The following is a 26,898-nucleotide window of genomic DNA, read 5'->3' as shown; positions in this document are numbered from 1 at the left end:
AGTAATGTTAATATTGTCTGATTATTAGTAGATTAATAGAGGTTTTTAAATGGTGAAAGAAAAGTGGCCCTTTCTCCTGAAGTACTTTGTTATATCAGTGGTTGCGACATGAATATGACGGATGCTTGCATGACAGTTCATTCTATTTTAATACATTTTACTGTGACATATGTTAATATCTGTTGTTGTTGCTCATGTCTTGTAAATGCAGTTTGAACCTTAAACTTAATTTGTCCTTTTGATTGCACGATTTTTGGGGCTCCAAACTGTTGGGACCCATAGTTTTTTGGTACTGCAAGCCCCGGGTGACCCCACAACATCCTCACAAGGGTCGGAGGCTTGCTGGTGCCTATCCCAGCTGACTTTGGGCAGTAGGAGGGACACGCACCCTAAACTGGTTGCCAGTCAATTGCAGGGCACACAGAGATGAATAACCATTCATGCACCTAATCACACCTAAGAAAAATGTAGTATGTCCAATATACCTTCCATGCATGTTTTTAGCGTGTGGAAGGAAGCTGGAGAACCCATGCAGGCTAAGGGAGAACATGCAAACTCCACACAGGAAGGCCAGAGCCAGTTGGATTTGAACTCACGCCACCACACACACACACACACACGCACGCACACACACACGCACGCACACACACACACACACGCAGGCACACAAACACTGGTAGATGTTTTGAACTATTCGCAATTCCTTTGACGTTGACTAATGCGCCACTTTCAGCTGGAGAAAAACAGCCTCAAAGCGCCAAGTTTCATCGTAAATATGGCATTTTTGTTTTCGTGCCAACCACAGCTTTTGGACTTATGGTCTAAAGGTGCAACTTGTGTTTCATTAGACTCTAACACATTTTCTTACATGTGTTTGGGAAATGTAGTTTGAAAAAAACCCATCATTGACTTATTCAGGTATTAATGACGTATTATGGAAAATGTTTTGAAATGGCTAAGTCTCATCATCACAAAAACCTGGCATTTGAATAGGGTTGTGTAGACTTTTTACACCCACTATATGTAGACCACATTTAATTGTCTATGTTTTCGCTATAGATATAGATTTACGAGTGTAATTATTTGTCTTCATTATCCAACCTGCAGATGGTTGATTCCAATGATAGGACATCCATTTTTTTCCCCCTCCATTTACCCGACCATGATGTAACAGTGCAAAACTTGAAGCATGCAATGTGAATCCAGCCTCGGGAATGCCATTTTCTACCGCGTGAGTTCAAATTTGGTCCTGACTCAACCAGCTTTTTACAGCAAATGTCACAGGCAGACGATATTGCGCCACATATATTATATATATATATATATATATATATATATATATATATATATATATATATATATATATATATATATATATATTTAGAATCACATCAAATCAAAGTGTATGAAGGGTATTCCTTTACAAATGTTGCACTGTGCATGGTGACAAAAGTATTCCTTAGACCTGACAGTATTTATTTCTAGAATCAAATGAAATCAAAGTGTATGAAAGCTATGCCTTTACAAATGTTGCAATATGCATGATACCAAGAGTATTCCCAAGCCCTGACAGTAAATGCTAAAAACAAAATATTTTTTTCGATCTAAACCTAGTTCACAGTTACTGTCACTCTACAAAAACGCCCACTGACCAATCACAGTACAGCACTGAGCAGCGGAACTACATTGAATTCATGACAGTATTGCATTTGATTTATTGTTTGAGTTTTGTCTTGTAGTTGGTGTCAAAGCTAAAGGGCAATTAACAATTACTGTCCAACTGGGTGAAATAGCTGCATAGTTAAAAAAAAAAAAAAGAAAAGAAAAAGGCTGTAAACCAGAGGTAGGCAAACAAAGTTAGCACATCATATTAAATAAAAAAAAAATGCTACAAAAATTATGACCGGCTTATATTACACTCGTACATGCAAAACATGCTTTAAAACATGTGTTATTTACATTTTAAAATCTGCAACTAATATCCAACTTAGTATGTATAGAGGGGAACATCAACCCTAAGAACTGATTCAAGCATCCTTCCTAAAAAGGGGCAAAAAAAAATATGAGTTCATATTTTCCCTCCCCCCATTCCTAGTCAGTCAGCATCCGGTCAGCGGTCCATCTGGTTTAGTGTAGTTTGCAGAAGGCGTAGTCTTGTCTTTACAAATATCTGCGAAGACACACAAAGACACTCTTTAAGAAAGGAAGCTCACAAATGCAGGGCAAACATAATGACATAGCAACATTGTGAAACATGACAATGGAAAATGATATATGTTCCCTTATATTTAGGTTGTTTTTTTTAATGGTTGAAAAACAAAAATACTTGACAGAAAATTGTGATGCTAATGGCTAACAGCATTCTGTCAGTAGTTCTAGCAAAGTTGAGCGTCAATATTCACTCAGTTAGTCATGAGCTACTTGAAACTAATCTTGACCGTGCTGCTAATGTTCAAGAGTGGCAAGGAACAAGGGCACCGACCCAAAGTAAAGTTTCATTGCCAGATTTTTACCTGCAGCAATGCACGGACAACAACTGTGTGCTAACGACAACTTTTTTGCACTTGCGGGGCCCTAGTGAGGGTGGATGGATGTATCGTTTTCATTTGGTCCTTAATATGTATTCATAAGAAAATGGACTAATGGTCTTTTTTCAACAATATGTGTATGCAATGCGCATTGCTGAAATGTAAGTTAATCTGCAAACAAATTGCATGCTTATCTACAGTATATAACATGATAACAGCCTTGGTACAAAAACAGCCAGAGCAGATGGATGATAGTGCCACTTTTTTCTTTTAATTGGGTACTTGATTACGTGACTGTAAATCTATGCTAACAAATATCCAAATCAATCAAAAGAACGAGAAACGAAATAGACAAGATTAATACGGATTTCGCTTTTTGCCCTTTTGCCCCTAGCAGTTTGGAATGGAAGCAAAGAGCGGCGTTTCCACTGCCGTTTCCAAGGGGAGACATTCACTCTCAGTCCTTTCCCTTAATGGAGACCTTTTAGTGGCAATCATGCCAGGGCGGTCGAGGATATGGAAAGTCGTTGACGTTCATGCGGCTCTCTGCATCACTCGGTTGGCCTGGCTGTAATATTGTTTCTGGATATCAAATGTGCTTTGAATATCATTTTCAGACACCATTCTCACAGTTTGAAGATCATTTTGATACATTATCATTGACCAATGTTTTCATTTAGAAAGAATAGATTGCTCGGTCACAAATTATTTTTGCAAGAATAGGTCATTTTGATTTCAGATAATATTATGCAAGTCTTTGTTTAGGCTGTATCCACGTGGACAGCAGCCAGAGTGGAGAACATGATAACAACAATTTGGATAATTGTATAAAATACTGGGCTGAAAGAACGTCATACTGTCTCATCGCCTTGCCAGGTTGAGAAATTAGAGTCCTCAAAAACAAAACGCCCCAGGATATTCTATTCTACTTTAAATGTTAACTTTGCACAATTGGTTAGAAACCATTGATATAAAGTCAACATAGCTATTATTTTCATAAAAAAAAAAAAACAAAACTATGAATTAGTAATTCAAATTCAATTCATTATAATTTGGTACAGCATATTTATTGGGTATTATATTAACATCATTACTTATCACGCCCCAAATGAGAAGACGAAAATGGGCGGCTGAATGGCTGCTACGGTAATGCCATGGTAATTGTGTTACTTTTGTAGCGCGTTACTCTCAACACGAACTATAATGGGCATCATGGATTGAGCGCACGACTCCCAATTGAATTACTCCTCTCCTCCCATCTCTCTCAGATTGAGTTTGGTGAGGTTGTGCTTTTGCTCTGCTTTCTAAGGCTTTTTGCTTGTGAGCATGTTATTTGACAACTACGTTCACAAAAAGGGCCTTTTTCATTCTACAACGGCTGGAGAAACTACGTGACACTCAACACATCTAAGGGCTGCTCTCGGAAGCATTTGCTTGTAATAGGCAATCAGGGTTGGGGAAAAAACATCAAGTAGTCTCGCTGGAGCCAAATTACAGTAAATGGGCAATTGTTGTTGCAGCTTTTAATATTTTAATGATCTTCATCAGGAAAATTATTCGGAAAAACTGTAATTTTTCAGGGCCATTACTTGGCAAATGTCAAGCGGTCCAACTAGAGCTGAGGAAGTGGATGGGTTTCCAAATATAGAGCTTCTTCTCCCATATGGAGTTTTTTTTGGTGCTGATGGGTGTGACGGGGGGTGATACACGCTGCCTATTTATTGGCTACCAATGCGATACATCTAATGATCTAGATGTACAATGTTTATGCACGATGTAATGTTCTTTGCACCTTGATACATTGATACATAATGGTGTGTGAACCATTCATACATTCATTTTGTATAGCCACAATTTTATATTTATATTTATTGTTATGACCCGTGGGTCATATGTAGTTTTTGTATGTGTTCTGCTGTGTTCCCTCCTTTAAAATAAACACATCACATTTATACATGTATGACGATGCAAGTAGCCTTTCTAAGCTTTTACTTTGAAGATGTGCGTCGCAGAGGTGGTGCCGTAGCAGCTGGCGTGACTCGTCCTTGCAACTCTGGCAATAGCGCCGGCTAACTTACGGGCGAAACACATAGCACATTCAAATGACATTTGACATTTCAGAGCCTAAACAGATAGTAAGTCCATCAATGCATTAAACATTACTGACTGAAAATATCGAAACAATGTGGGCTCTTCTAATCTGTATGTCATATATCAAAAGGACTGATGGGGTGAAATCACTTTGCTATTTTACTTAATTACTGTCAATACAATATCTAATAAAACAGCTTCCATCTTCCATTCTAACAGGATGACATGTCAAATAATCCAAGTAGAGAACACATTTAAAGTGAATGAACAGAGTAGCCTCGATTAACTATAATTCATGTCGGCTGTGCTCACTCCCGCAGCGGCGCAGTTCCACTGGCATGCACGCACTTGCACAACTACCAACATCTGGTCTATTCCGCCGCCGCAGAGATACACCGTGTAGGATTTAGGCTGGTCATGAAAATAGAGTTCTACTGCATATGCAATAGTCTATGGGCCTCAAAATGATCCTATTTACACGATATTACCATGGTTTGTCATCCTTTCGAGCAATGATTACCAATCTAAGCCAAGTCACCATTTAATAACTTCTAAAAATCTCATGGCACACCACCAAACAAAAATGTGACAAAAAGTGGATACACATATCAGTTTTATAGCAATATGTAATGTCTGTGCACCCCCAGTGTACATGAATGACAATTTGGTGTGAAATATGAAGGTGATCCTTGTATCATCTCCTAAGCTTTATGCTGTGTGTTGCAATAAGTCACCATAGTGGACGCTGGGCTCTCCGGGGGTGAGCAGGAAGCAGGTGGCTTCTTTCATGGTACGATCTCTCCCCTTAGGGTAGCGTAGGGACCATTTGTCACTGGGGGACAGCGGCTGGGTGAGGCTGCAGCCTTCCTCCTCAGAAAGAGCCACATTTGCGTCGCCGTTCTGTTTGGAGTCTGACGGCAACACACACACACACACACACACACACACACACACAAAAACGCCAGATGAATGCCAACGCTTTTAGCCACTGCCCCCGCAGGGCCTGACAAGTGATTACTGCATGAGACGTGCCTGAGAGCCAGTTTTCTTTCTGCAACAAATTCAGAACGTGGCAGATTTAATGCTCTGCGATCCTCTGATATGATATATTTACTTCTCATTTACCTGGTCGGTGAACATTCCTGTTAGTGCTGAACAGTTAATCGAAGTTAATCAAATTGCCATCACAGTGTATTAAAATTGCAATTTTCAAAATGCAAAGGCTGCAGTTTTGGAGAATAGTACATTACATTACAAAAATAGCGGGTTTTCTGCCTTATTTTTATGATGGTCAAGTCTTAATCAAAACAGAATCCAAATGAAAATCAAAATATTCGATTGCTACAGCCCTAGGACATATAAAGGTACGGTATATTTTGGATTTTTTTTCTTTCTTTCACTTAGTAGGATAAAAGGAGCTCTGAAAATGACAGGCACCTAAAGGGTTAAATCTTCTCGCACACCCCTAGATGGAGAACGGCGGCCTGACCTGCTCGGCTGTCGTCGGCCGCCAGCGGACACGTGTCGCTCTGAGTGCTTTCCCTGCACGAGTTGCTGTCCGACTTGCCGAAGGACGCAGAGTCCGTCTGAGCCTCAGGATTGGGGTTGTGCTTATTCTTCTTCTTGGGCAGCTTCTGCTTGGCCATGGCCAGCGAGTAGTACATGCCGAAGTTGTTGACGATGACCGGCACGGGCATGGCGATGGTCAGCACCCCGGCCAGGGCGCACAAGGCCCCCACCATCATGCCCAGCCACGTCTGCGGGTACATGTCCCCATAGCCTAGTGTGGTCATGGTAACCACGGCCCACCAGAAGCTGATGGGGATGTTCTTGAAGTGTGTGTGGTGGGCCCCCGTGGGGTCGTTGGGGCTGGCTCCGATTCGCTCGGCGTAGTAAATCATGGTGGCGAATATAAGAACTCCCAGAGCCAAAAAGATGATGAGCAGCAGGAACTCGTTGATGCTCGCCCTGAGCGTGTGCCCCAGCACGCGCAGACCCACAAAGTGCCGGGTCAGCTTGAAGATCCGTAGGATGCGCACAAAGCGGACCACCCGCAGGAAGCCCAGGACGTCGTTGGCCGCCTTGGACGACAGGCCGCTCAGACACATCTCCAAGTAGAAGGGCAGAATGGCCACGAAGTCGATGATGTTCAGCGAGTTCTTGACGAATAGCAGCTTGTTTGGGCAGCACGCGATCCGAACGAGGAACTCAAAAGTGAACCACAGCACGCAGACGCCCTCTACCAAGGTGAGCACAGGTTTGGTCACCATCTCCAAGCGCTCCTCGGTCCGCGTCACGTTGCCCACCAGAACAAGCTCCGTACGGTTCTGGAGCTCGTTGAAGGCCTCGTGGGTCTCCAGGCAGAAGGTGGTGATGGACACCAGGATGAAGAAGAGGGACGCCAGCGCCACTCCCTGGTGAGAAAACATCGCACCGGAGCTCAGCAGTATTGTGTCATGCAGGCGGACATCCGAAGAATGTTTGCAAACACAAAAGAGACCCTACAAAAAGGTTATAATGGTTTGGGATTTATTATTGCAGTTCCTTTTTATTTCATTTTGACTTTTGTTTGGGAAATTCCAACTCTTTTTAGTTTCTATTTCTTAAATAAATGCTATGGTTTTGTTTAATTGTATTAGTTTTGGTTTTAGCTCTTTTTTTTTAATACCGAGTAATTGTCAAATGCAAAATTAAAAACGGGTGACTAAATATTGTGTAGTAAAATAGTTGAAGTTGAATTTCCTTCTTCAGTATGGACATACAGCAGTACCAAAACAAATAGCTATAAAACGAGAGTTTGTTTGATATTCAATGAAAAAGACCAAAAGGAAGGAATTTTTCAATATAATTGCTGTGGTTACTTTTAATATATTTCATAAACAAAAGATGTATTATCCATAAATTAACCGATTCTTCTCACATTGTTTCAGCAATTTTTCTGATATTGTGTGAATGCTGAAATCATTTACATGTTTTTCTACCATTCTTTTACCATTATTATGATTAACCATCCATCTATCCATCATCTATCCTGCTTATTCCCATGAGGGTTATAATCGTCATCATCATCATCATTATTATTATTATTATAGCTTTTTATTCCACCATATTGTGGCATTCAACTACATTTACAAGTCTTGACTGATTTAAATCAGTCAAACTTCAGTATATTCTTAAAATTCACACTTCCTGGGCTAATATTTTTCTTTACTTTCTTAGTTTTCAAAGTCATCATTTTTCAGCCTGATTCCTGTTAACACTCGATAGGACATGAAAAAAAAGTGTTCCCATTTGCATTTCTAGATGTTCAACACAGTTATTTCACCTTGTGCTCTATTTTCAACAATCACACAATTCTTAGGTAGCAAATTCTTACGTAGAGATTTTTCCACCATAGATTTGCACTTTTTTCACCACTATTTTTTTTCTTATTGCAATAGTTTTTATCTTTCAATTACTAGTACATTTCTCAACAGTCACTTTTCACCCGAAAAATGCGCACTTTTCCAAATATTCTACGTTTTATACCAATAACATTTCCTTTCATCACAGCGAAAAGGTCTGTTATATGAAGTTACGTTTGAGGGGGTGATTTTTTACACAGTAAACATATGTTAAGTTTGGGGTGTGCTTTTCGACAAGAAATCCTTCATTTTTCAGGTCCCATTACAGAACAGCATCTTGTCTTAAATTGAGCATAGTGATCAATGAAGAGTGTATAACATCATGCAAACAAAGAGGAAAATAGAATCAAAAGCCATTGCGTCCCTTTTTCAATAAAAATATGGCAGTCAGTCAGAAATTTGAATGAACACGTTTGCCTTTACATCATGAGCACCGTGCCTTGATTGTTTACTAAAAGCCTGAACAAATTGTATTGCCCCGGCTAAATAAATAATCCTGCAGCTGGATAAATATGTCTGCCTGTGCGTGTATTTCATGAATGTGTTTACTTATTGTGTAGCAACTCATCTCCCTTTTAGGATGAAACTCTACCACTGCTTTCAAGTCAACTAAGGTAAATGGTGTGTATGTGTGACTTCCTCATTTCTCTATCTCTCGCTTTTCCTCTCACAGTAGTGCTAGTAGGCCCGTTAAAAATGATCATTCTGAATATTGTTACAGTAAGAATTATTGAGCCACAAGGACTGTTGATAGCTTGAGCAACCCGGGACAACTCTGCCGTCTGCTATTGTCCTTTTAACATTCCTACTAGAAAATATCTACGTACTAGGAAGTACAAACATATTTAAAAGCTTTCATACGTATTTGCAAATATGTTCCAAGCCCAATCAAAAATGTTTACTCCACATTGGCAGGTCCAAGGCCCTAAATCGTGTAGCTTGATTACTTTTACAAAAATGTTATGTTTGAACAAAAAGTACCTTAAAAGAAGGTTACATATAGGAAAAAAAAAGTACCTTTTAAACAAGTGACTGGTAGATGATGATGATGTTGAAGTGTAAGAGTCTAAAAGCTCAATAAGCAGTCTGAGCACCTATTGTGTATCATATTTACAACATATATAATTGCCAGGGTCTCTTATGTAGCATATTTACAGTAAGCATATCATGTGACTGTCTTGGATGCAATCTCCACTGCATCTAGATTGCTACATTAGCTTCTCGGGCTACCTACCAAATATGTGTCAGTCATGCTCAAAAGCTGTTGTGTTGTGAATACGATGCGTTGGAGGTGCCTGGGCTAATAAATATGATGTAAACACGTTAGGTTATAGAGTACACAGACCATAAAAAATATGTAAACGTGCTCCATAAGAGGATATGCAGAGAATTTAATGTGGCGACAATTCTTGTTGGTAGCCACACGTTTTTGACTGGCTCCGTATCTGCAATTTGAACAAACTAAGTGCGTGATGAAGCATGTCAGCATCAGATCCATGGACCCAGAGGATAAATAGAAAGGGCTGTGTGTCTGTGTGTGTCTGTGTGGCAGCAATGCGCCTCAGTAGTCATCCTAATAAATCTTTTCCACATGTTTAAAGTTTCCACCAGAGAAGTATGAGCACACTTTCGCTTTCTCTCACACATACACACAGGCACACACCAGTTGTGCAGTTAGAAGGGGGAAAGCCTCGACACAATGCAAACATAAAAACATTAAATAATAATATTAATAATAATAATGACAATAAACCTTCCTTTTTCTAGAGCCACTTATCCTCACAAGGGTCACAGGCTTGCCGGTGCCTTTCCCAGCTGACTTCGGGCAGTAGGCGGGGGACACCCTGAACAGGTTGCTAGCCAATCGGAGGGCACACAGAGACAAACAACGATTCACGCACCCAATCACACCTAAGGGCAATTTAGTATGTCCAATTGGCCTGCCATGCATGTATTTGGAGTGTGGGAGGAAGCCGGAGTGCCCGGAGAGAACCCACACGGGCTCGGGGAGAACATGCAAACTCCACACAGGAAGGCCGGAGCCTAGTATGTATTCTACAAGTATGCTGATTCGATATGACATTTGGATGCACTGGTCCGCTAAAAACTTAGTTCAAACGTACTTGCTGGCTAAATTAAAAACAATTTTTCCCATAGCGCCACTGGATAATGAATTCTCTATGCACATAGACCAAATGCAAAATACTGTATATAATTTTTTTTTATTTGCACAAGTAGAAGTCAATCCCAAGGTATTCTGCCAAATAATGGTATGTTTTAGCATTTAGGGTACAAGTACATTTGAGCACATGTTAAAATAAACTCAAATGGACTTTTCTACTTAACTGTTTGAACATAATTGTAAATATGACAAACTTAATTGCCAATCCCTCTGAATATGTTTGCCAGTTAAAAACACTCCACATTGGAAGTTCCGCGCTTCCGTAAAAGGGCGATGTCTGAAATGTGATCAAGTTTGAGTTTGCTGACAAAGACGAAGTCCACTAAAAGCTGGCTTAGCTCTTCTGCCATTAACGTGTACATTAAATGCTACTTACACATGAATGTATCCACCATAAAAGTGCTACAAGAACTTGGGCCTTTTCTCTGCACGCTAAAAACACTATTTCCTTTTTGCTGATCCCACACAAAAAAATGATGACAGCCAAAGCTCAGCATAAGCTAGCGGTAAATGAGACACACTGTGCATTGTTCTTCTCCATTAAAAAAAAAAAAATCCCACATGTTTGTGACATTTCATCAATCCCTCAAGAATTTAGAATACTAGAACTGGTTTTGTTTTTACCATTTATCCATTTTTGAGAGCATTTACTCTCATTATAGTCACAGGTGAGCTACAGCCTATACCTGCAGACTTTGGGTGGTACCGTGAGAGGACGCGTACACCTGGACTCATCATCTGTCAGTGGCAGGTTTATGATCATTTGAGATTTTTTCATAACAGTTAGTGTTTAAATTTTTCAATTTCTTTTCAAAGTGGTAAAAGATATACCTTTGATTTGTGAACTCAATGACATCGCGCAGAATGAAAAAAAAAGTGTAAAATATACACCCTGGCTAACTAGATGACAGCACAGACATATTAGTAATCACTGCATATTAAATGAAGTAAGCTTAATTACTTATCTTAAAAGTAATTAAAATGGCTATGTAACTTCATTTTTAATAAGACATGTTGCTTGATATGATCCAAAGTTTTGAACAGGCGTCGTGTGACACTGGTCGTGTGGCAACTGCCTGCACAGCTGATGTTGCTTAAAGTGGTCCTCACTGCATTCAGACAGTATGTGTCTCTTTCCAGAACCATAAAAAATTAGAGGGAACATTACTCGTCACCTATAACAGAAAGCCTTGACGTAGCAGCCTTTTAAGATAACATTATATAGATAAAGTGTCAATGTGAATGATTCATGTTTAGTGTTTAATTAGTACTTAAAAAAAACAAACAACAACATGGCCCTTACATTTTTCTATCTTTCTGTTGTAACCCAAATACATAAAAGTAAATATAATCGGCCGTGATCTAATTAATAATAGAGTATCGTAAAAACAATTGTTGGATGCAATTTTACTTTCTATTGTTAGACAGTTTAGCTTCATTGCACATACCTCAGATCAAACTTAAATGCTGTTCCTGTGAAACACAAACTGTTATTAATTTGCATGTTCTCCCCGTGCCCATGTGGGTTTGTTCCGTTCACTCCAGTTTCCTCCCACACTTCAGAAACAAGCAGGGTAGGTAAAGTGGTGACTCTCAATTGCCCCCAAGTGTTATTGAAACGCCAAAGATTGTGTGTCTTTGTGTGCCCTCACTTGGCTGGCAAACAGTTTAGGGTTTCCCAAAGACAGCTGGGATAGGATCCAGCACGTCCCCGACCCTCGTGAGAATAAGCGATCAAGATAACGGACGGATGCAATAGTTAAGCTTGAAGTCAAACCGACTCATTTCAAAAGTGCGATATATTAAGACAATGACTAAATTTTGTCACTGTGCACCTCGGGCCATCCCAAGAGACCAATTAAAGCTACCTGTTGTTGAGCAACATGTGTTGCGCGTCTCTTCCCAAACTCACCCTGGCCGCCTTGGACGAGTAGGGGTCGTCAAAGAGGGCCCAGATTTTGGGCTGCCAAACTTCGCAGCAGCCCCTGGACCTGTCCGGACACTCTTCGATGCCGAAACGGCGCGACGCGTCGCCGTCGTCGTCCTCGTCGTCCGGCTCGGGAGGCTCGAAGGTCTCCAGGGCCTCCTCGGCGTCGCGGTGCTGCCGGTAGGTCATCCAGCAGCACGGCTCCACGTCCGTCTCGTCGATGCCCCAGAAGGCCAGCTCCTCCTCGAAGAGCGGCCCGCACACGTCCGCCGGGCAGTGCAGCTTGCCCGTGCGGTAGTAGTTGAGCACGTAGGCGAAGATACCCGGGTGGCGGTCGAAGAACAACTCCCCGCCGCCGCCGCCGGCGCTGCTGGCACTCGGCGGGGGCAGCGTCGAGTTGCACGACTCCTCCGAGCCCACCTGCGGCTCCGGGTGGGCCAGCCACGCCAGGCGGGTGCCCGGCAAGGTGCGCAGGGTGCTTCTGTACGTCTCGTGCCGGGTGCCGCCCACGTTGATGATGATCTTATCCGAGTCTTCGCCCCTTGACATGTCCTCCTTCAGGCATGTTTTGGACGGAGGCTTGTTGCCTGACTTGCGTCCCCGGTAAGACGAAACGCACACGGAGCTGATCATCGTCAAAACTGCGCGCTGCTCCTCGGGTCAAAACGTCATCGCGGCGAAACCACTTGTTTGCTTGCCAACCAAGAGCGAATCCGGCTCACTTGGCAGTCCTGGCGCCTGCACGCCGCGCTCCTTGCCAAACCTTCGGATGCTGGAACTTTTCTGAAACCCGCGGGAAACATTCAACAGTTGTAGCTGATGTGCGCCGCTCGTCCGGCGGGGAATCGCTGTTGATGCGCCTCGATCATCTCCCAGCGACTCGGTCCGCGCTGCTCGGCAACACACAGGCTCCGCTTTAACTCTTTCACTGCTGGCTCGTCACGTAAACATGCACTCCCTCTCTACAACAGAACAAGCCACGGTGGGCGACATTTTAAACTCGTACTTATTCAGCCATTTGAAGCACTTGGTTCGATAACTATTTTTGTCACTTTTAAAAACCCACTTTGACACTTGCTGTCGACTGAAGACGACGGCACAGGACATAGTAAGAACCAATCACGTTCCAGTTTCCAACTCCACGTGACCAAAGCAGGAAAAAAGGTGAGCCCGGATTGGTCATTACCTGAGCCTTGAACACATGGGATGTCATTTTAGTTGACGGCAAGTCACAAAATGCGTTTTAAATGTGTTAACTATGTGAAAAAAATAATGAAATTAGAAAATTAATTGTGGACAAAATATTACCTTTTCACTGCTGAAAACAGCTAAACATGTCAAGTACTCATTTAGCTATTAAGGCAACATATACTGATTTACATAACTTATAAAAACTCACCTGATTTTAAATGCACCCATTCACCCTTGAAATAGATTAAATTCTGTTTCAGTATGCTACATGTTTTTTTTTCAATTACTGTAAACCTATTGACTTGCTATTCACAGGGATACATATTGAACCCATGCCTCAATGGTTGCAAAAGTGACACATATACCACAATATGGCAGCAAGGCATGAAAATGACACTTTACTTAACATTTCTGTAAAAAGTTCTTAAATTATTCTAATGATTTAAAATTCAATAATTTTACCAAAGATAAGTTGATCCTTTCATTACTTTTTACTTACAGTTAATACCTTTAAAACACATTTTCTCACTTGCTATCTGAAAATAACATCAAACACGCCCATACTTGGTCAGGGCTCAGATAATATCCAATCATGGCCAATACGTTTTCCAGTTTGGTCATGTGACATTTGCAAGGTAAGCCATGATGTAATGACATATGGTATAATTTTCAATCAGTAGTATGGAGCAACTTGTCTTTTGAAAGGTATTAATAATAGAAGAAAAATAGTTCATTTATCATGTTAATCATAGAGGAAATAACAATTTGTTACTACTGACCAGTGGCGGGCCGTCAGGGCCAGCAAGGCCTTCTCTGCTGGCCTAATATAACCTGAAATTATCATAACTATCATAAACTATAATAATTATAATAAATAACATAAAACACAATCCAATCCAACTTTATTTGTTAAGCACTTTAAAACAACCACAGCTGACCAAAGTGCTGTACAGAGAAATAAAAACATCGTGAAAACAGACACAACAGCTCAAGGACATAAAACGCTAAATCTAATAAGACAAATGAGTAAGGGTCAAAAGTAGAATAAAATGAAGGATAAAAAGAATAAAATATATATAATTATGAATAATATATAACATAATTCTCCATATTCTTTTCTTTTTGTGTCATATTATCTCCATATGGTTACACCTCCAAGTGCTACCGTTTTAGTGTAGAGTTGTTAGCCAATTAGAATTCAGCTAACGTGTGTTGCCAGTCAGACTTCCAGTCAGACTTCATGTCTCTATAGATGGGAGGCGCTCGGGCATTCACTTGAACAGTAGGAAGGCTTCTGTGCAGTGTGCAATGATATACTGTGTACGGGCCCATATTTTTGTTCGACAGCTGCACTAGCCAATCGACCCATAAAAACGCCTTCAGGAAACCTCACAAAGAACGTTACGTAAGTGGACGCTCACTTCAGGGCGGCGGTGCTATATTCTTCCATGTTTAACGGTGGAAGTAGTTCAAGAAAAAAACATGTTGCTCAACCAGCTAACGATAGCGTTAGCGTGCATCGAAGCCAGACTCGTGGATGCTTTTGGCTGAAGAAGAGCAAAACGGAAATTGGACTGACACGACTTTCATTTTGTCATTTTATGTCATTCATATTCAGTTGTAATGTTTGTTTGGCTTTTGTTGTGGGGTTTTGTTCAAGTTTCTGTTCCACTCACGTCTGCCCTTATTGTCTGCGTTCTCGTTAGTTTGATTTCGTCCACCTGTCTGGTGAAACTTTGTCCATCCAGTTTTGCTCCTGTTCGGTCCTGCCTCATTTCCTTGTTAAAACTTACTTTTTGAGCCACATATTTCTCAGTTTTCCTACATTTTTGGGGTCCTGTTCCTTCCTCCTTCCAACCCAACTCACCATGCCCATGCTGACGTGACACTAATATAAAATTGCCATTTATAAGTTAGTGTACAATCTTGTTGAAGCATGCTTGCCCTTGGTGGACTTCATAAAACTTTGTGGACAAATAATTTGAAATGATTATGACTTATTCTAAATTTTGGCAAGTATAATGATAAGCTTTAATTGCTGACGCGGGTTTATTGATGTTGAAATGCTCTGAAAAAAAGCCTGTGCATAAGTGGTCCATTCACTTAAGGCCGTCGTGTGAAATGCACAGACCGCCCTGCTACTGATAATGCAAAAAAGTAAAATATTACTTGGTGCTCCTCAACTCACCTCAACATAGGTAACATTGTTGGTTGAATCTACTCATGTTTCTCAAGTGCTTGCAAAAAATAAAATCATAAAAAACAAACAAACAAACAAAAAAAAAACACTAAAAGAGCCCCAAAGCAATACCGTTTTTGGCTAGTGTCATTCTGCTCGGAGACTATGTTAATTGAGCAAAATGAGCAAAAACTTAAGTTTTTAGAGAAAAAAACCCCATGAGATAGCTTCCCCCAAATCATGGTGGCTTTCACTTTTTCTAACCATTCTCACTTGTCTCTCACGTCATTCAGTTTCAATGCATCAAAAGGAAAAAAAAAAGTTGAACTTGTTAGGAGTTCGCTTCTTCCGTTGCCGTTTACTCCTCTACTCTACATAAGATAACGACACACGAACGAAAGTAAACGGTAGCTCTTATCAATGAGGGATCACCGGATGTATTTTATGACCATATCCGGCTACTTTATTGTGTGCGCAACAGCTGTGAGGCGTTTAAGTGTTTGTACACAAAGAATTTCCCAACGCGCCCACCGTCTGATAGGGCCTATCAGACATATATATATATATATACATATATACATATATACAGGTGCAAATACATAACCCATGTCTTTAAGGGAAAATGTTCTATACATTTAGTATTTAATCTACAAGTATGCTGATTCGATAATACATTTGGATGCACTGGTCAGCTATCAGCTATCGCCACTGACTGGGCATTTAATTTGATTGATTTAGGCGAGCAACGTGTTTCAGTAGAATTTGCGGCCACGAAGTGGTTCTCGTAGAAAAGGGGTAAAATGTTTCGCTTTATGTTCCAACATATTATTTGCGTGAGCACCACCAAGTGAACTCATTTGCATCTCTAATTCCATGGAGCCTCGCTCATAACACTTGCACTGTATGTGTCAAGACACAACATTCACTAACACGTATCCAATGATGTGTTTGAATAAGTGTCAGTATGTCTAAAAGGAGTGACGTGATGTGTGATGTTTGGAGGTACAGCACGACAGTTTCGTACACGCTCTTAAATTTGCTCGATTCATGCATACGTTTCTTTATGTTGTTCATTTTCTTGTCTGTTCAAATACAAATGTTTTTGTTTATGTTAGCACAGAGCAAAAAGTGGACAAGCTCGGGTGCCATCTAGCGGCGTACTACAGTGTAGTGGCGATTTGTTTTTGTGAAAATACACTAGTTCTTTTGGGGATGCACTCACCCTTGTATTTTTTTATTTAAAATGCCTATTGTATTTCTGATTTATAATGCAAGAGTCGTTTTTACTTCGTACTGTGCCAACTTGTTTCTGTGAAAGCACTTTTATACAGAACAATCTCCAATGATGTCTAAAGATTCATATTTTGAACGATGAGTCTGTTAGAAGATAATAGGCATTTTATCTGACTTGTATTTTATGGGTTGTGATAACTTACTGAAATACCCAGCATCATTGAATGTGTTAGTAGGTGTTAATGCAAAATAAAAGCTTTTAATTTGTTTACTTTTTTATTGAATTATTAAAATGATGTGAAACACTCATTAAATGAGGGAGCCCAGTTAACTTCTCTTCGGGGCCCCAAAGATCCTACTCATCGGAGTTTCCGCTGCCGTTTCAGCTGTTTATACTGCAATTCATTGTTGTGTGAAAAAGAATTTAAATGCAGAAAGAGATTATGCCACAAGATGGCAATGCAACACGCCTGAGCATATGGGCTAAGAAATAAAGGACAAAGGCGATAAATCTCCTTTAGATTAAAAATAAATATACTAAAAGCTGTTTTAAAGTAGCCCAAGACAAGTTTTGAAGTAGATGCAAACTAGCTTGAAGATCCATTACTACTTAATACTTTACATTTTTACATTAATACTTGGACTTCATATGAATCTTGTAAAGCGCATCAACCTTTGTATGACAAATGTTTGCAACAATATTCATGTTACCTGTTAATATTCAAGTTGGAAAAATGTTGTTGAGCGTTTAATTTCTAAAATAATATGGATAGTAAACTTTAGTATTTGTCGATTGAGCTCTGTAATTTGAAAATGCAGTATAAACTAATGGAAATTGTTTACTGGGAAAATGAAGTACCTCCGCAACTGGTGTCGAGCTGAATCTTTATTGCATTGAAAGGTAAGAAAATACATAAATAATTTAAAGTGAAAGAGCCATGCATTGTAATTCAGTGCAAGTTTTGGCCTCAAAGCCTTAAAAAAAGAAAGACAAGTAAACAAAATAAGATGGCTACATATGACTAAACAATCAAATACTGTTAAAAGTCTGCACCTGTCAGACACTTTCTGTATAAATTATTCAAACAACCTGAAATTGGACCGAAAAAGGTCTTGAATGATTGGCCTTCAATGTTGGCCGTTATTATGATCACATCGAGGATTGTGCTGTTTGAAATGTGTTAAAAGGCCAATGCAATGGCGTGTCACAGCAGTGACGGCCGGCCTACCAATGACCCAGGAAGTCATCGGGCACTCCACGTAAACGCTGATTTACGCTTTCCCTGATTGCAAGCGTGTTTCAATCACATCCCGAGCGAGCGCTTCAAGAATCGGAGCACGGCAGCAGGTCGTATTTGACGTAGCCAACGCGGTCCACCTGCTTGCTGGGCGTCATGCGCCAGTAGAAACGGTCCCAGTAGAAGTAGGTGTAACCTGAAAGAGACATGTTTCATTTGAATGAAGAGAGCAAGGTTTGGAATTCTTCAATCAGTGGTGCAGAAGGTTTAAAAAATTAACACAATTTAAATGCAACAATAGATTAAAAATAGTTTGAGGATACATTTTAAAATATTTTTCAGGTCAAGGTAAGATTTTACCACAGTTCAAAACAAAGACAAATCTAGAGTTAAGCTAAAAAGATTTCTTAATGTTGACAAAATAGTTTCACAGTAAAAGCAGTTTCAAGAAGAGAAAATATTTGAAACTAGATTTGAAACAGTTTCAGATTACAACTTCTTTCAAAGTACAATAAAATTAGTTCCAAAACTGTTTTAAGATTTGTATCAAAGTAGGTTTCAGAGCAGATTAAAACGGTTTTGTTGTGTAAATGCAAGTTTGAAAACAGGTAAAAGATGATCAAGATCATTTTTGAAAGCATATTAAAATAAAGGACATGTTTATAAGTAAATTAAAAAAGTTTGTTTGAGTCTGAACAAGCTGATAAAAAGCAGTTTGAAAATGAGCTATAATAGATTAAATCCGTTTTAAAGAGTTCGAAACAAGTTTGAGAACAGAGTTTTAATAATTTTGAATCCATTCAAATTAGATACATTTTATGACATATTTAAAATCCATTTGAAAGAAGATTGAAGACAGTTTGATAGCTGATCAACACTAGTTTCAAAGTAAATCAAGTCAAATCCAAAACCTGATTAAAAACTACAGCATAGTAAAATGATTTTAAAAAGGCCCATAAACCAGTTACACGTTCTAAAATAGATTAAAACATACAATTATTTCAAATGATAGTAGATTTGTTTAAAATGTGTTCAAGGACAACAGGGCCAACTTGTCAAAATATCTTGAACACTACTTTTAAGCTATTCTAAACATTTGCAGAGCAGTATTCCCTCATTGAACTAACAGACTTGGTAGTCACTACATGCAACACTTGCCACTTTGCCACTGACGTTCATCTACACGTTTAAGTAAGAACGGCATTTACCATTGAACAGGAAGACATCGTTGGGGTCACTGGGTACGCCGCCGAAGGCATTGTGTGTGTATCGCGGGTAGCCCCTTTCAACCATCTGCGTCTTCACATCAAGCCTGTATCGACACAAGAAAAATTATATTAAAGCTGACGTATTGGGATGGCTTCAAGTGGTTTTGTGCATATGAACTGACCTCCAATATTGCTCCCCACTGAAGAGCAGAACTTTGGATCTTCCCCTCTGCAGTGCTCCTTCTATTTTGCTCACACTGGCAGGCAGGCCGAGCTTGTCAATGCTACGTGGGCCCAGGACGCTCTGTCCTGTGTACACCCAGAACTGGCGCCCTGGAAAAAAAAAACAAAAAACAAAAAAAAAACATCAGGCATATTCAACAAATTGGTCTGAAAATGATTTTTTCAATTTTCCTCAGATTATCTATCCAAAACGACGGCATAATAACAGGCAGAACGGTTATATACTCTTCCAGGAGATGGCACAAGATAAAATAATACCAGTTACCAATTATATAACAGCTTTGTACTCAGCTAAAATTAATGACAGACAAGAGTTTCAGTTTTTTTTTTTTTTAATGTATGTATAAATAGTTTGTTAAATTTTTGTCCTGTGATGTGGTCAATATAGAGTGTCAGGGAGCCCATCTCCTATGCACAGTGGTCATTCAATGATTGTCCATGAAACAAATATCAATTGAAATATTAAAAACAAACATATGTATTTGTATGTGAATCACAAGGATAAAATGTATGTATTCTTTATAAATTGTATATAAAGTCCACTAAGCACAACCAGTGAAAATTATCTGTTGCTATCATATGCTAAAACTGCTTGGTGTTTGTTATGGTGTCTGCTGAGCAATACTTATATTCTATATATTCTTACATGAGGTACGTGAAGACACTTTAGGGGGTATGTGAGATTTTAACAATGTTTCTGTAGGTACCAAAACACCTATTTAAATACCTTTTAATGTAACAGGGACAGTAAGTTTTCTTTTCAAATTAAGAGCAAATTATTTATAACATGAATAAACTTAAACCTGAATTGTGTTACAGTGACTCCTTTGAAAAATACTGTATGCCTTTATTTTGTTCAATTTGGTCTGGATGCACATGGTCTTCATTGACACCATTTTGTGGCAGATCAGCCTGTCTTTTTCATCCAAAAATGCTTTGCGCTGGTTGCTGAGTAGTACTTGGCTGAAAAAAATACTTCATCGAGGTCCATCATTGAAAACAGGTTTGAGAACCACTGCTCTGGGAAATGTGGTTTACAGAGAATCGTGTATTGGGGCTACAAAATCCAGTCTAGTTGAAAACAAGTGTCTGCACACTTGCTCAGCTGCTGCTCATTATGATAAGGGAAACATTACTTTTGGGCTTTTGTATGTGCATGTACAACACATGAAGTTTACATACCGGAAAAGAAGTACAGTTTCCTGGTGAGAAGGTCTTCAAAGGCAGCATCAATGACTGTGGGCAGTGCCGGCCAACTTTCAGAAACTCGATATGGGCCCTTGAGCTCGCCGTTATTTCCTCTGCCGGATTTCCTCCAGTAATATCTAATAAGCAAAACGCAAACTGTGAGCATATTGAACTAGCTCAAGACTGATTCAAGTTTCTTTCCTCTTACCCGTCAGTGAAGAAATACAAATTGTTTTTAATGACGGTGATGGTGTCAAATTTGTTGACTTTGCAAATGTCTTTAGTTGTCGGATCCACGGGGTGTGGAGAGGTGGTAGTTGGCTCAGGGACAACTGCGGTGGTAGTGGTGGTGGTGGTGGTCGTAGGTCTAGGAGGTGTGGGCGCCGGGCCTTTCCGTCGGCCTGAAAACAACAGCAGACGTTTCAGTAAACATATCTTACACCACTTTGAATGCTAAACACTTGGACTGTGGTACTGCTTGCCTTACCGTAGAGATATTGAATGCCTGCAATGTCGTCTTTGTGCAGAGAGAAGTTCTCCACATAGGTGTACATGGGGTACATGAGCGCCTGTCGAATACTGGAGTGATCAAGGCCGAGCGCATGTCCAAACTCGTGGGCAGCCACCAGGAACAAGCTGTAACCTGTAAGTGAATTGCACTGTGATGAAGTGCTGCTTTTACCAGCGAAAACTTACAACGCCCTAGTTCTGCCACTGTCTTCGGAGGAAATAACGTACGCCTCCTTTCATTTCTCACCTCTATCGCGACAGAAGCCCCATTTCTTGTCACTGTCGTAGCTGGCGGTGGTGGCGCACCACAGCTTGCCATCACCGCGGCCCTCGCTGGTGCACGCGTCATACTGCTTGTCCATGAAGGTGAACGGGAAGTGGCACGGCTCTCCTTCGGAGTTCCCGCCGGATACGGCAGTATCTATTCAGGTTGAGGTACAAACAAGTGAGATAAGGTTTGGTGATCTGACCTCTTGTGTTCGCTGTTGTGTCCATTTTGTCTCAGCAAGACAGCAAATTGAATTGTATCCCCCCCAAACACATGGTATCAATAGAAAGGCCAGGATGTCTTCTACTGAACACACTAGGGCGTGGTAGGGTAGCCCCCATGAGTCAAAAGATAGAGACCAAAAAGCCCAATACAGTGTACGTAAAAAAAAAAAAAAAAAAAAATCCTAAAATGGACACATACCTCTGTTGGGACAGAATCCGTATTTCTTGTCCTGGTCAAAGTTGTTTGTGGTGGCGCACCAGCGGTAGCTATCTTCACGACCCTCCGTGGTGCAACTGCTGTACTCCTTCCCCTGGAAGATGAAGGGGAAGACGCAGGGAGCGGCGTCGGCGTTCCCTCCAAAAGTGGAAAGAACTGTCGGTTTGAGGTGGAACAAAGTGGGTTAGCGCAACTGTGTTATACATACACAATTTTTTTTATTTTATATATAAATCTTCCTGAGACCCAGCCTATTTAATTCGTGTCTGCTGTTGTGTCCTTTTTATTTCAGCAAGAGAGCAAAGTTAACACAGGAGAAATCATTAGAAAGGCCAGGATGCCCTCTGTTGAGCACATGAGGAAATACTGCGCATTGGGTAGCTCCAGTGAGTCAAAAGATATAGAGCAAAAATAAATGTCCACTGCAGTGCACAAAAATGAATAGGCTGGCTCCAAAACGGGTATAACAGCTTTCAGATTGTCAGACTCACGTTCACTCGGACAGAAGCCATATTTTTTGTCTCGGCCAAAATCAGCGGTTGTGGCGCACCACGGGAGGTTGTCTGTGCGGCCGTCAGTGGTGCACGTCGTGTAGGATTTTCCCTCAAAAGTGAAGGGGAAGCGGCAAAAGGCACCCTCGGCATTCCCAAAGCGAGTCTTTACCACTTTTTGGAGAGAGGAGAGAGTGCAATTCGCACAAGGGTACAGTAGAACAAGGCCAGCGCGGGAAGGGGTCAACTACCTGGTCCTTTTCCCAGCGTCCAGTTTTCATCGTCATCAAAGTGGGCGTCACCCTGGATCCCCTTGCCAGGCGGGTAGGCGTGTGCCAGGAGGCCATCCTTGCCATCAAAGGGGTATGGGTCTCCGTGGTCTGGAACATGACAATGAATTATTTTTTTTTTTTGTCGGCCAAAACCTGGTCATGGGTCAATGTGATCCTTGCATGTTTATAGTGAGTCCTGCTTTGGAAAAGGATTGGGATATTTCACCAGACCACTAGAAATTTTCCTTGAATAAATGAAAAAGAACCCTACATTTTTATGTCATTTTCGATCCTGTGCCACCATTTTGAAATTGGGGATAAAAATCTTTTGATAGTGCAGAGGAAAGTGAAATACAACCATCTGAGCTTCGTTGGAGTTGGGAAACGCCATCATTTTATGCAGTGGTATCTTCCATCGAAATTACGGTTCTCAAGAAATTAAAAATGGCTGTACTTAGTAAAACCTGGTGGGGAAATTTCATGACCATTTTCAGCAAGAAAAAGCTCCTCAACTTTCATTTGTTGCAAAAGAATACACAGAAATGCCAAATAGTAGCCAAGCTATTTGTATATCAAATAGTCATGAATATTTACAGTTTTTTCCAGGAATCAGAATTTTGTCCCTGTTTCCTTTATTTGAGTAAAATGACAAATGGTCTTATAAAGAATTCAAAACATTTGCCAATACGAGAGGACGTAATGTTTAACCATTGAAAAATGTAGCCCTCTAGCCATACTTTGATGACCTCTGATTTGAACAATTAGCATTGTAATGCCCCCAAAGATCAAATCAGTGGCATCGCGTGTCACATACCGCCTTTTCCGAACGACACCATGATGTCCGCCGTCCCTTCATAGAGTCGAGTAAACGTCAGGGGCGTGACATCACTCCAAACCTTGAAAGCTCTGGCGAATGCGTCATCAGTCACGGAGATGTCCAAGTCTGGAGAGTAATTCAAGATTCTGTGGGGGAAGGAAGAGCACCAATTTTTTTCTCATTTTAATGAAAATGGTTAAAAAAACGAAAATGTAATGCTTTGTAAGCCGCGGCAGGAAAAGTGCTTTTCTTTTCAAATTAAGAGAACATTGACTGGAACCTCAATTTACTAACTTATTGCTAAATTGTGCTTTTTAAAATATTGTGTGCCTTTTTTTTTGGTTAACCTCTATACGGATGTCCATTGTCTTTAGTGGTATAATATTCTGGCAGAAGAACTAGAAATGAAAAATTGAGCGACGTCACAAAAACAAAACAAACAGCATGGACGTTCAAGTGATTGTCTCTCCGTTCACCTGTAAGTGATGTCCTGATGGTCCCATTTGAGATCGCCGTCAAATGTTTTGTAGTTGGCCACGTCAGGAAGGCCACAGCGCGGCTGCTTCATGGCCTCCAAGGTGGCCGTGTCCAGCTGACCCGTTTCTTCCAGGCCCATATGTTGCTGCATCTTCTTTAGGGCATTGGTTGTGGACACCATGGACTGGAAGCCGCTGCGCTTCAGCTTCTCCATGTAGCCGAACTTGGTCAGGTAACTCTGTGTGCAGGTGGGCAGAAGACGTTTAATGCAGAATTCAAGCCAACAAATAAGGCTGAGCTGGGCGGATTGTCCGTTTCAGTAGTTAATTACCGTTTTGGGAGGTCAGAAATATCGTGTTTTATTCTTCAGACAGCCAATAACACAGTAACATATCTGCATTTCATACTTGCTTGGGAGTGGTATAAAAAGCAAGAAAACAAAAATAGCACTCTAAAAATAAATGTATACAAAAATACGGTTCTAATATAAGAGAATAATTGGAAAATAAACGTTTTGCCACTTTTTTTGCTTTAATTTAATGGGCACTGTGCTGCTCTTTTCCGCATTGATGCGTTGGCCATCTGGGGGCAGTATACAGTACATGGGCTCCAGTAATATGAACTGTCCAATGCAGAGGATAAAGAATATATGCATATAGATACCGTTATATTATTTTGTATCGAAAATACCAATTTAATTTACATTACAGCAAAGCAAAGCATCACCATAGTAGCAAAAACAAGAAGAAACGCAAAGACTTAAGATTTTGGGAGAGTGAATGCACTCTCGTTTGATTGTTTTGTAACATTTTCATGTAATACTATATTTTATTTTTTCAAGTTTTCTTGAAAACTTTTGAACTTTTGAATTTTCTTGACCCTTTGTAAGTATAAGTAGTATAAGTGCTCTGCTTGTACTAGTGGGACTGCAAACAGAGAGGCGATGGGTGACAAAAAGCACAGTCAGTGTTAATGACTCAGTGGCTTTTCTGACATCTATGGTCGACTATAAAAATAAAAAAAAAAGTTTAATTCCGCTTAAAATTCAAAACAGCATTATTAAAATCATTTTGAGCCTTGAGGAGGACAATCAGTCCAAAGCTCACAACATTGCCAAAGATAAAGTGCTCGTTTTAAAAGTAATTCAATAATTTAAATAAAAAATAAAATCACCTAAAATATGTGCTTGAAAAGTTTGTCATTCACTGCATCATTTAGAAAAAAATCAGAGATAGTATTGCTTCAGCTTATGCCATTTTGTGATTTTAACTGTGTTTCTTTTAGCAGTGTGTCTTTTTAAGGGCAAGACAAACCAAATTAATTTCTTTACAATAATACAACACAATATTCCGATCATTTTTTTATCCTTCTTAGTTAATGACCATTTAACAGCGCAGCTTGTCAACGTCACATGACCAAACATAGTAAACAGGCATGATTTGTTGCTACCAAAGCTTTGAACATCTTTGATGTTATTTTTAGAAGACAGCAAGCGACAAAACAGCTGCCCCTAGAGATGGATATCAACCAAGTGGATCATGTTTTGCAAAAACAATATCAACCAGAATGCTGTGTTTAGACAAGAACAAATTGCAGTAACAATTTGGGGTTTGATTGATTGAGCATGTATAAAGACATTACAAAATACGTTATCACAACACAAAGAAATAAGTTTTGTCAAAATAAACCTAATTACGAGGCATTTTTCCCGTTCATTTTTTATTTTAACAAAATGTTGTATTGATCAAAACACCTTTTGTTGTTGATTTGTGCAAAAGAACTCAGAGAGTTGAGTGTGATTGACCGACATTTATGATTGTTGTTTTTTGATTCATAAGTTATTCATTTTTAATTCAATTGCTTAAAAGGAAAGAAAGAACGTGTTAATGAATATTTCTTTTTTCTTTTTCTATAAGAAAGAGGGGAGGGGATGATTAAAAAAAATCTGAATTCTGAACTCAAAATTGGATTTTTGTAAAAAAAACAAACAAAAAAACCCATCAGAATGGGCGCACCCGGCGCCCGCCAGGTGATTAGTTTCTGCTTCCACTCGGCAGCGCAGCTTGACAGCTTTGTGAAAACCCTCTCATCAAAACAACAGAGACCATCTGCTACTCACTTGCGCCAGCTCCATATCAGTCATGTTTTTGATGATGTCTCCTGGAAAAGTGACTTGGACCGACTTGAGGGGAAGGCTCCATCCTTCCCTCGTCCCGCCGAAGCCGCAGAGTAGACACACCAGCAAAGCGCAGGATCTCATGGCGGCGCCCGTCTGCGTGGGAGCCAAGTTGAACTGTGCAATCCGTCGAGTGGTTCTCTTGTTGGCGTCTCGCCGCTCTTGTGTCCTTGTTTAGATTTGCCGGCCTTTATATGCAACTTTGCTTCTTAGTCACTTCACCTCATTCTCCACCCTTCACTAACCTCAACCCTCCCACTTCAAGCACTCTACACATATCAGTGCAATTGACTCCAGAGGGAATTTCCAAAATATTCACATTTGACTTTGCAACAACAACAACAGAAGTATTTGTCTTTTTTTTTTTTTTTTTTTTTAGAGGGAGTAGGTGGACGCTTGTGGAAAAGTACATTGAAAAATCATATTTGGTTTTTCTTCATGTCAACATGTAAATAGCTGCAAGTAGAGATAGATCAGTATTGGCCTTTCTCTTGTAGGATCTGATGGCAGATTAATCCATTTAAAATAGTTCAATTTAATAAAATAGTTCAATTTTCTGAACTTTGACAACAAAGCTGGATATTGTCTAAAAATGTACTATTATTAAAAAACACGCAAATCTGAAAAGTTACTCACTAAGCATATGTATGCTTAATGAATCTTTAACAAAGTTGGGAAATTGAGTTTATTTATTCTTTTACAACATCAGTATCAGCCCTGAAAAAACCCCCACAATGGTCTATCTCTAGTCGTGAATTAAATGTCTCAGCTTTGTATAATTTTCCACTCATCTTTGGTAGTATTCCCCTTTTTGTTTTCTTTTTTGGTATTGTC

The 26,898-nt window shown here is 40.0% G+C and overlaps 2 protein-coding genes across 3 annotated transcripts; both read right to left on the bottom strand.

The window, feature by feature from the left end:
* Positions 1-1,401: 1,401 nt before the first annotated feature.
* Positions 1,402-12,977, bottom strand: kcnc4 (potassium voltage-gated channel, Shaw-related subfamily, member 4). 2 transcript variants are annotated; one of them, XM_088407735.1, is made up of 5 exons: positions 12,118-12,977; positions 6,109-7,033; positions 5,354-5,530; positions 4,521-4,601; positions 1,402-2,170 (listed from the first exon to the last, which is right to left on the bottom strand). In XM_088407735.1, the coding sequence occupies exons 1-5, from the start codon at positions 12,763-12,765 to the stop codon at positions 2,100-2,102; spliced, it is 1,902 nt and encodes a 633-aa protein (XP_088263861.1). In that variant the 5' UTR covers positions 12,766-12,977; the 3' UTR covers positions 1,402-2,099. The 2 variants fall into 2 exon arrangements, with proteins under 2 accessions (XP_088263861.1, XP_088263862.1); XM_088407736.1 differs by lacking the exon at positions 4,521-4,601.
* Positions 12,978-17,603: 4,626 nt separating this feature from the next.
* On the bottom strand, positions 17,604-26,217 carry mmp9 (matrix metallopeptidase 9). Its single transcript, XM_088407734.1, has 13 exons — positions 26,008-26,217; positions 23,888-24,126; positions 23,409-23,557; positions 22,574-22,702; positions 22,323-22,496; positions 21,814-21,987; positions 21,370-21,543; positions 21,100-21,255; positions 20,821-21,013; positions 20,607-20,749; positions 19,364-19,514; positions 19,182-19,285; positions 17,604-18,169 (listed from the first exon to the last, which is right to left on the bottom strand). The coding sequence occupies exons 1-13, from the start codon at positions 26,146-26,148 to the stop codon at positions 18,060-18,062; spliced, it is 2,037 nt and encodes a 678-aa protein (XP_088263860.1). The 5' UTR covers positions 26,149-26,217; the 3' UTR covers positions 17,604-18,059.
* Between the last annotated feature and the right edge of the window lie 681 nt (positions 26,218-26,898).

This window comes from Hippichthys cyanospilos, chromosome 2 (genome assembly GCF_059441005.1).
Source record: "Hippichthys cyanospilos isolate Australia breed blue-spotted pipefish chromosome 2, RoL_Hcya_1.0, whole genome shotgun sequence".
Taxonomy (NCBI): domain Eukaryota; kingdom Metazoa; phylum Chordata; class Actinopteri; order Syngnathiformes; family Syngnathidae; genus Hippichthys; species Hippichthys cyanospilos.
The sequence above is the reverse complement of the archived record's forward strand: the minus strand, read 5'-3'. Positions and strand labels throughout refer to the sequence as shown.

What these genes read in the sequence shown, in the direction of transcription:
- kcnc4 (XM_088407735.1), bottom strand. Translation starts at nt 12,765, where the DNA reads ATGATCAGCTCCGTGTGCGTTTCGTCTTACCGGGGACGCAAGTCAGGC. An exon ending in GGCCGACGACAGCCGAGCAG is followed by an intron (nt 5,531 to 6,108) that starts GTCAGGCCGCCG and finishes TGTTGCCGTCAG; the next exon opens with ACTCCAAACAGAACGGCGAC. An exon ending in CTGCGACGCACATCTTCAAA is followed by an intron (nt 2,171 to 4,520) that starts GTAAAAGCTTAG and finishes GTGTCTTCGCAG; the next exon opens with ATATTTGTAAAGACAAGACT.
- mmp9 (XM_088407734.1), bottom strand. Translation starts at nt 26,148, where the DNA reads ATGAGATCCTGCGCTTTGCTGGTGTGTCTACTCTGCGGCTTCGGCGGG. An exon ending in CTGATATGGAGCTGGCGCAA is followed by an intron (nt 24,127 to 26,007) that starts GTGAGTAGCAGA and finishes ACCTGCACACAG; the next exon opens with AGTTACCTGACCAAGTTCGG. An exon ending in CATCAGGACATCACTTACAG is followed by an intron (nt 23,558 to 23,887) that starts GTGAACGGAGAG and finishes CTTCCCCCACAG; the next exon opens with AATCTTGAATTACTCTCCAG.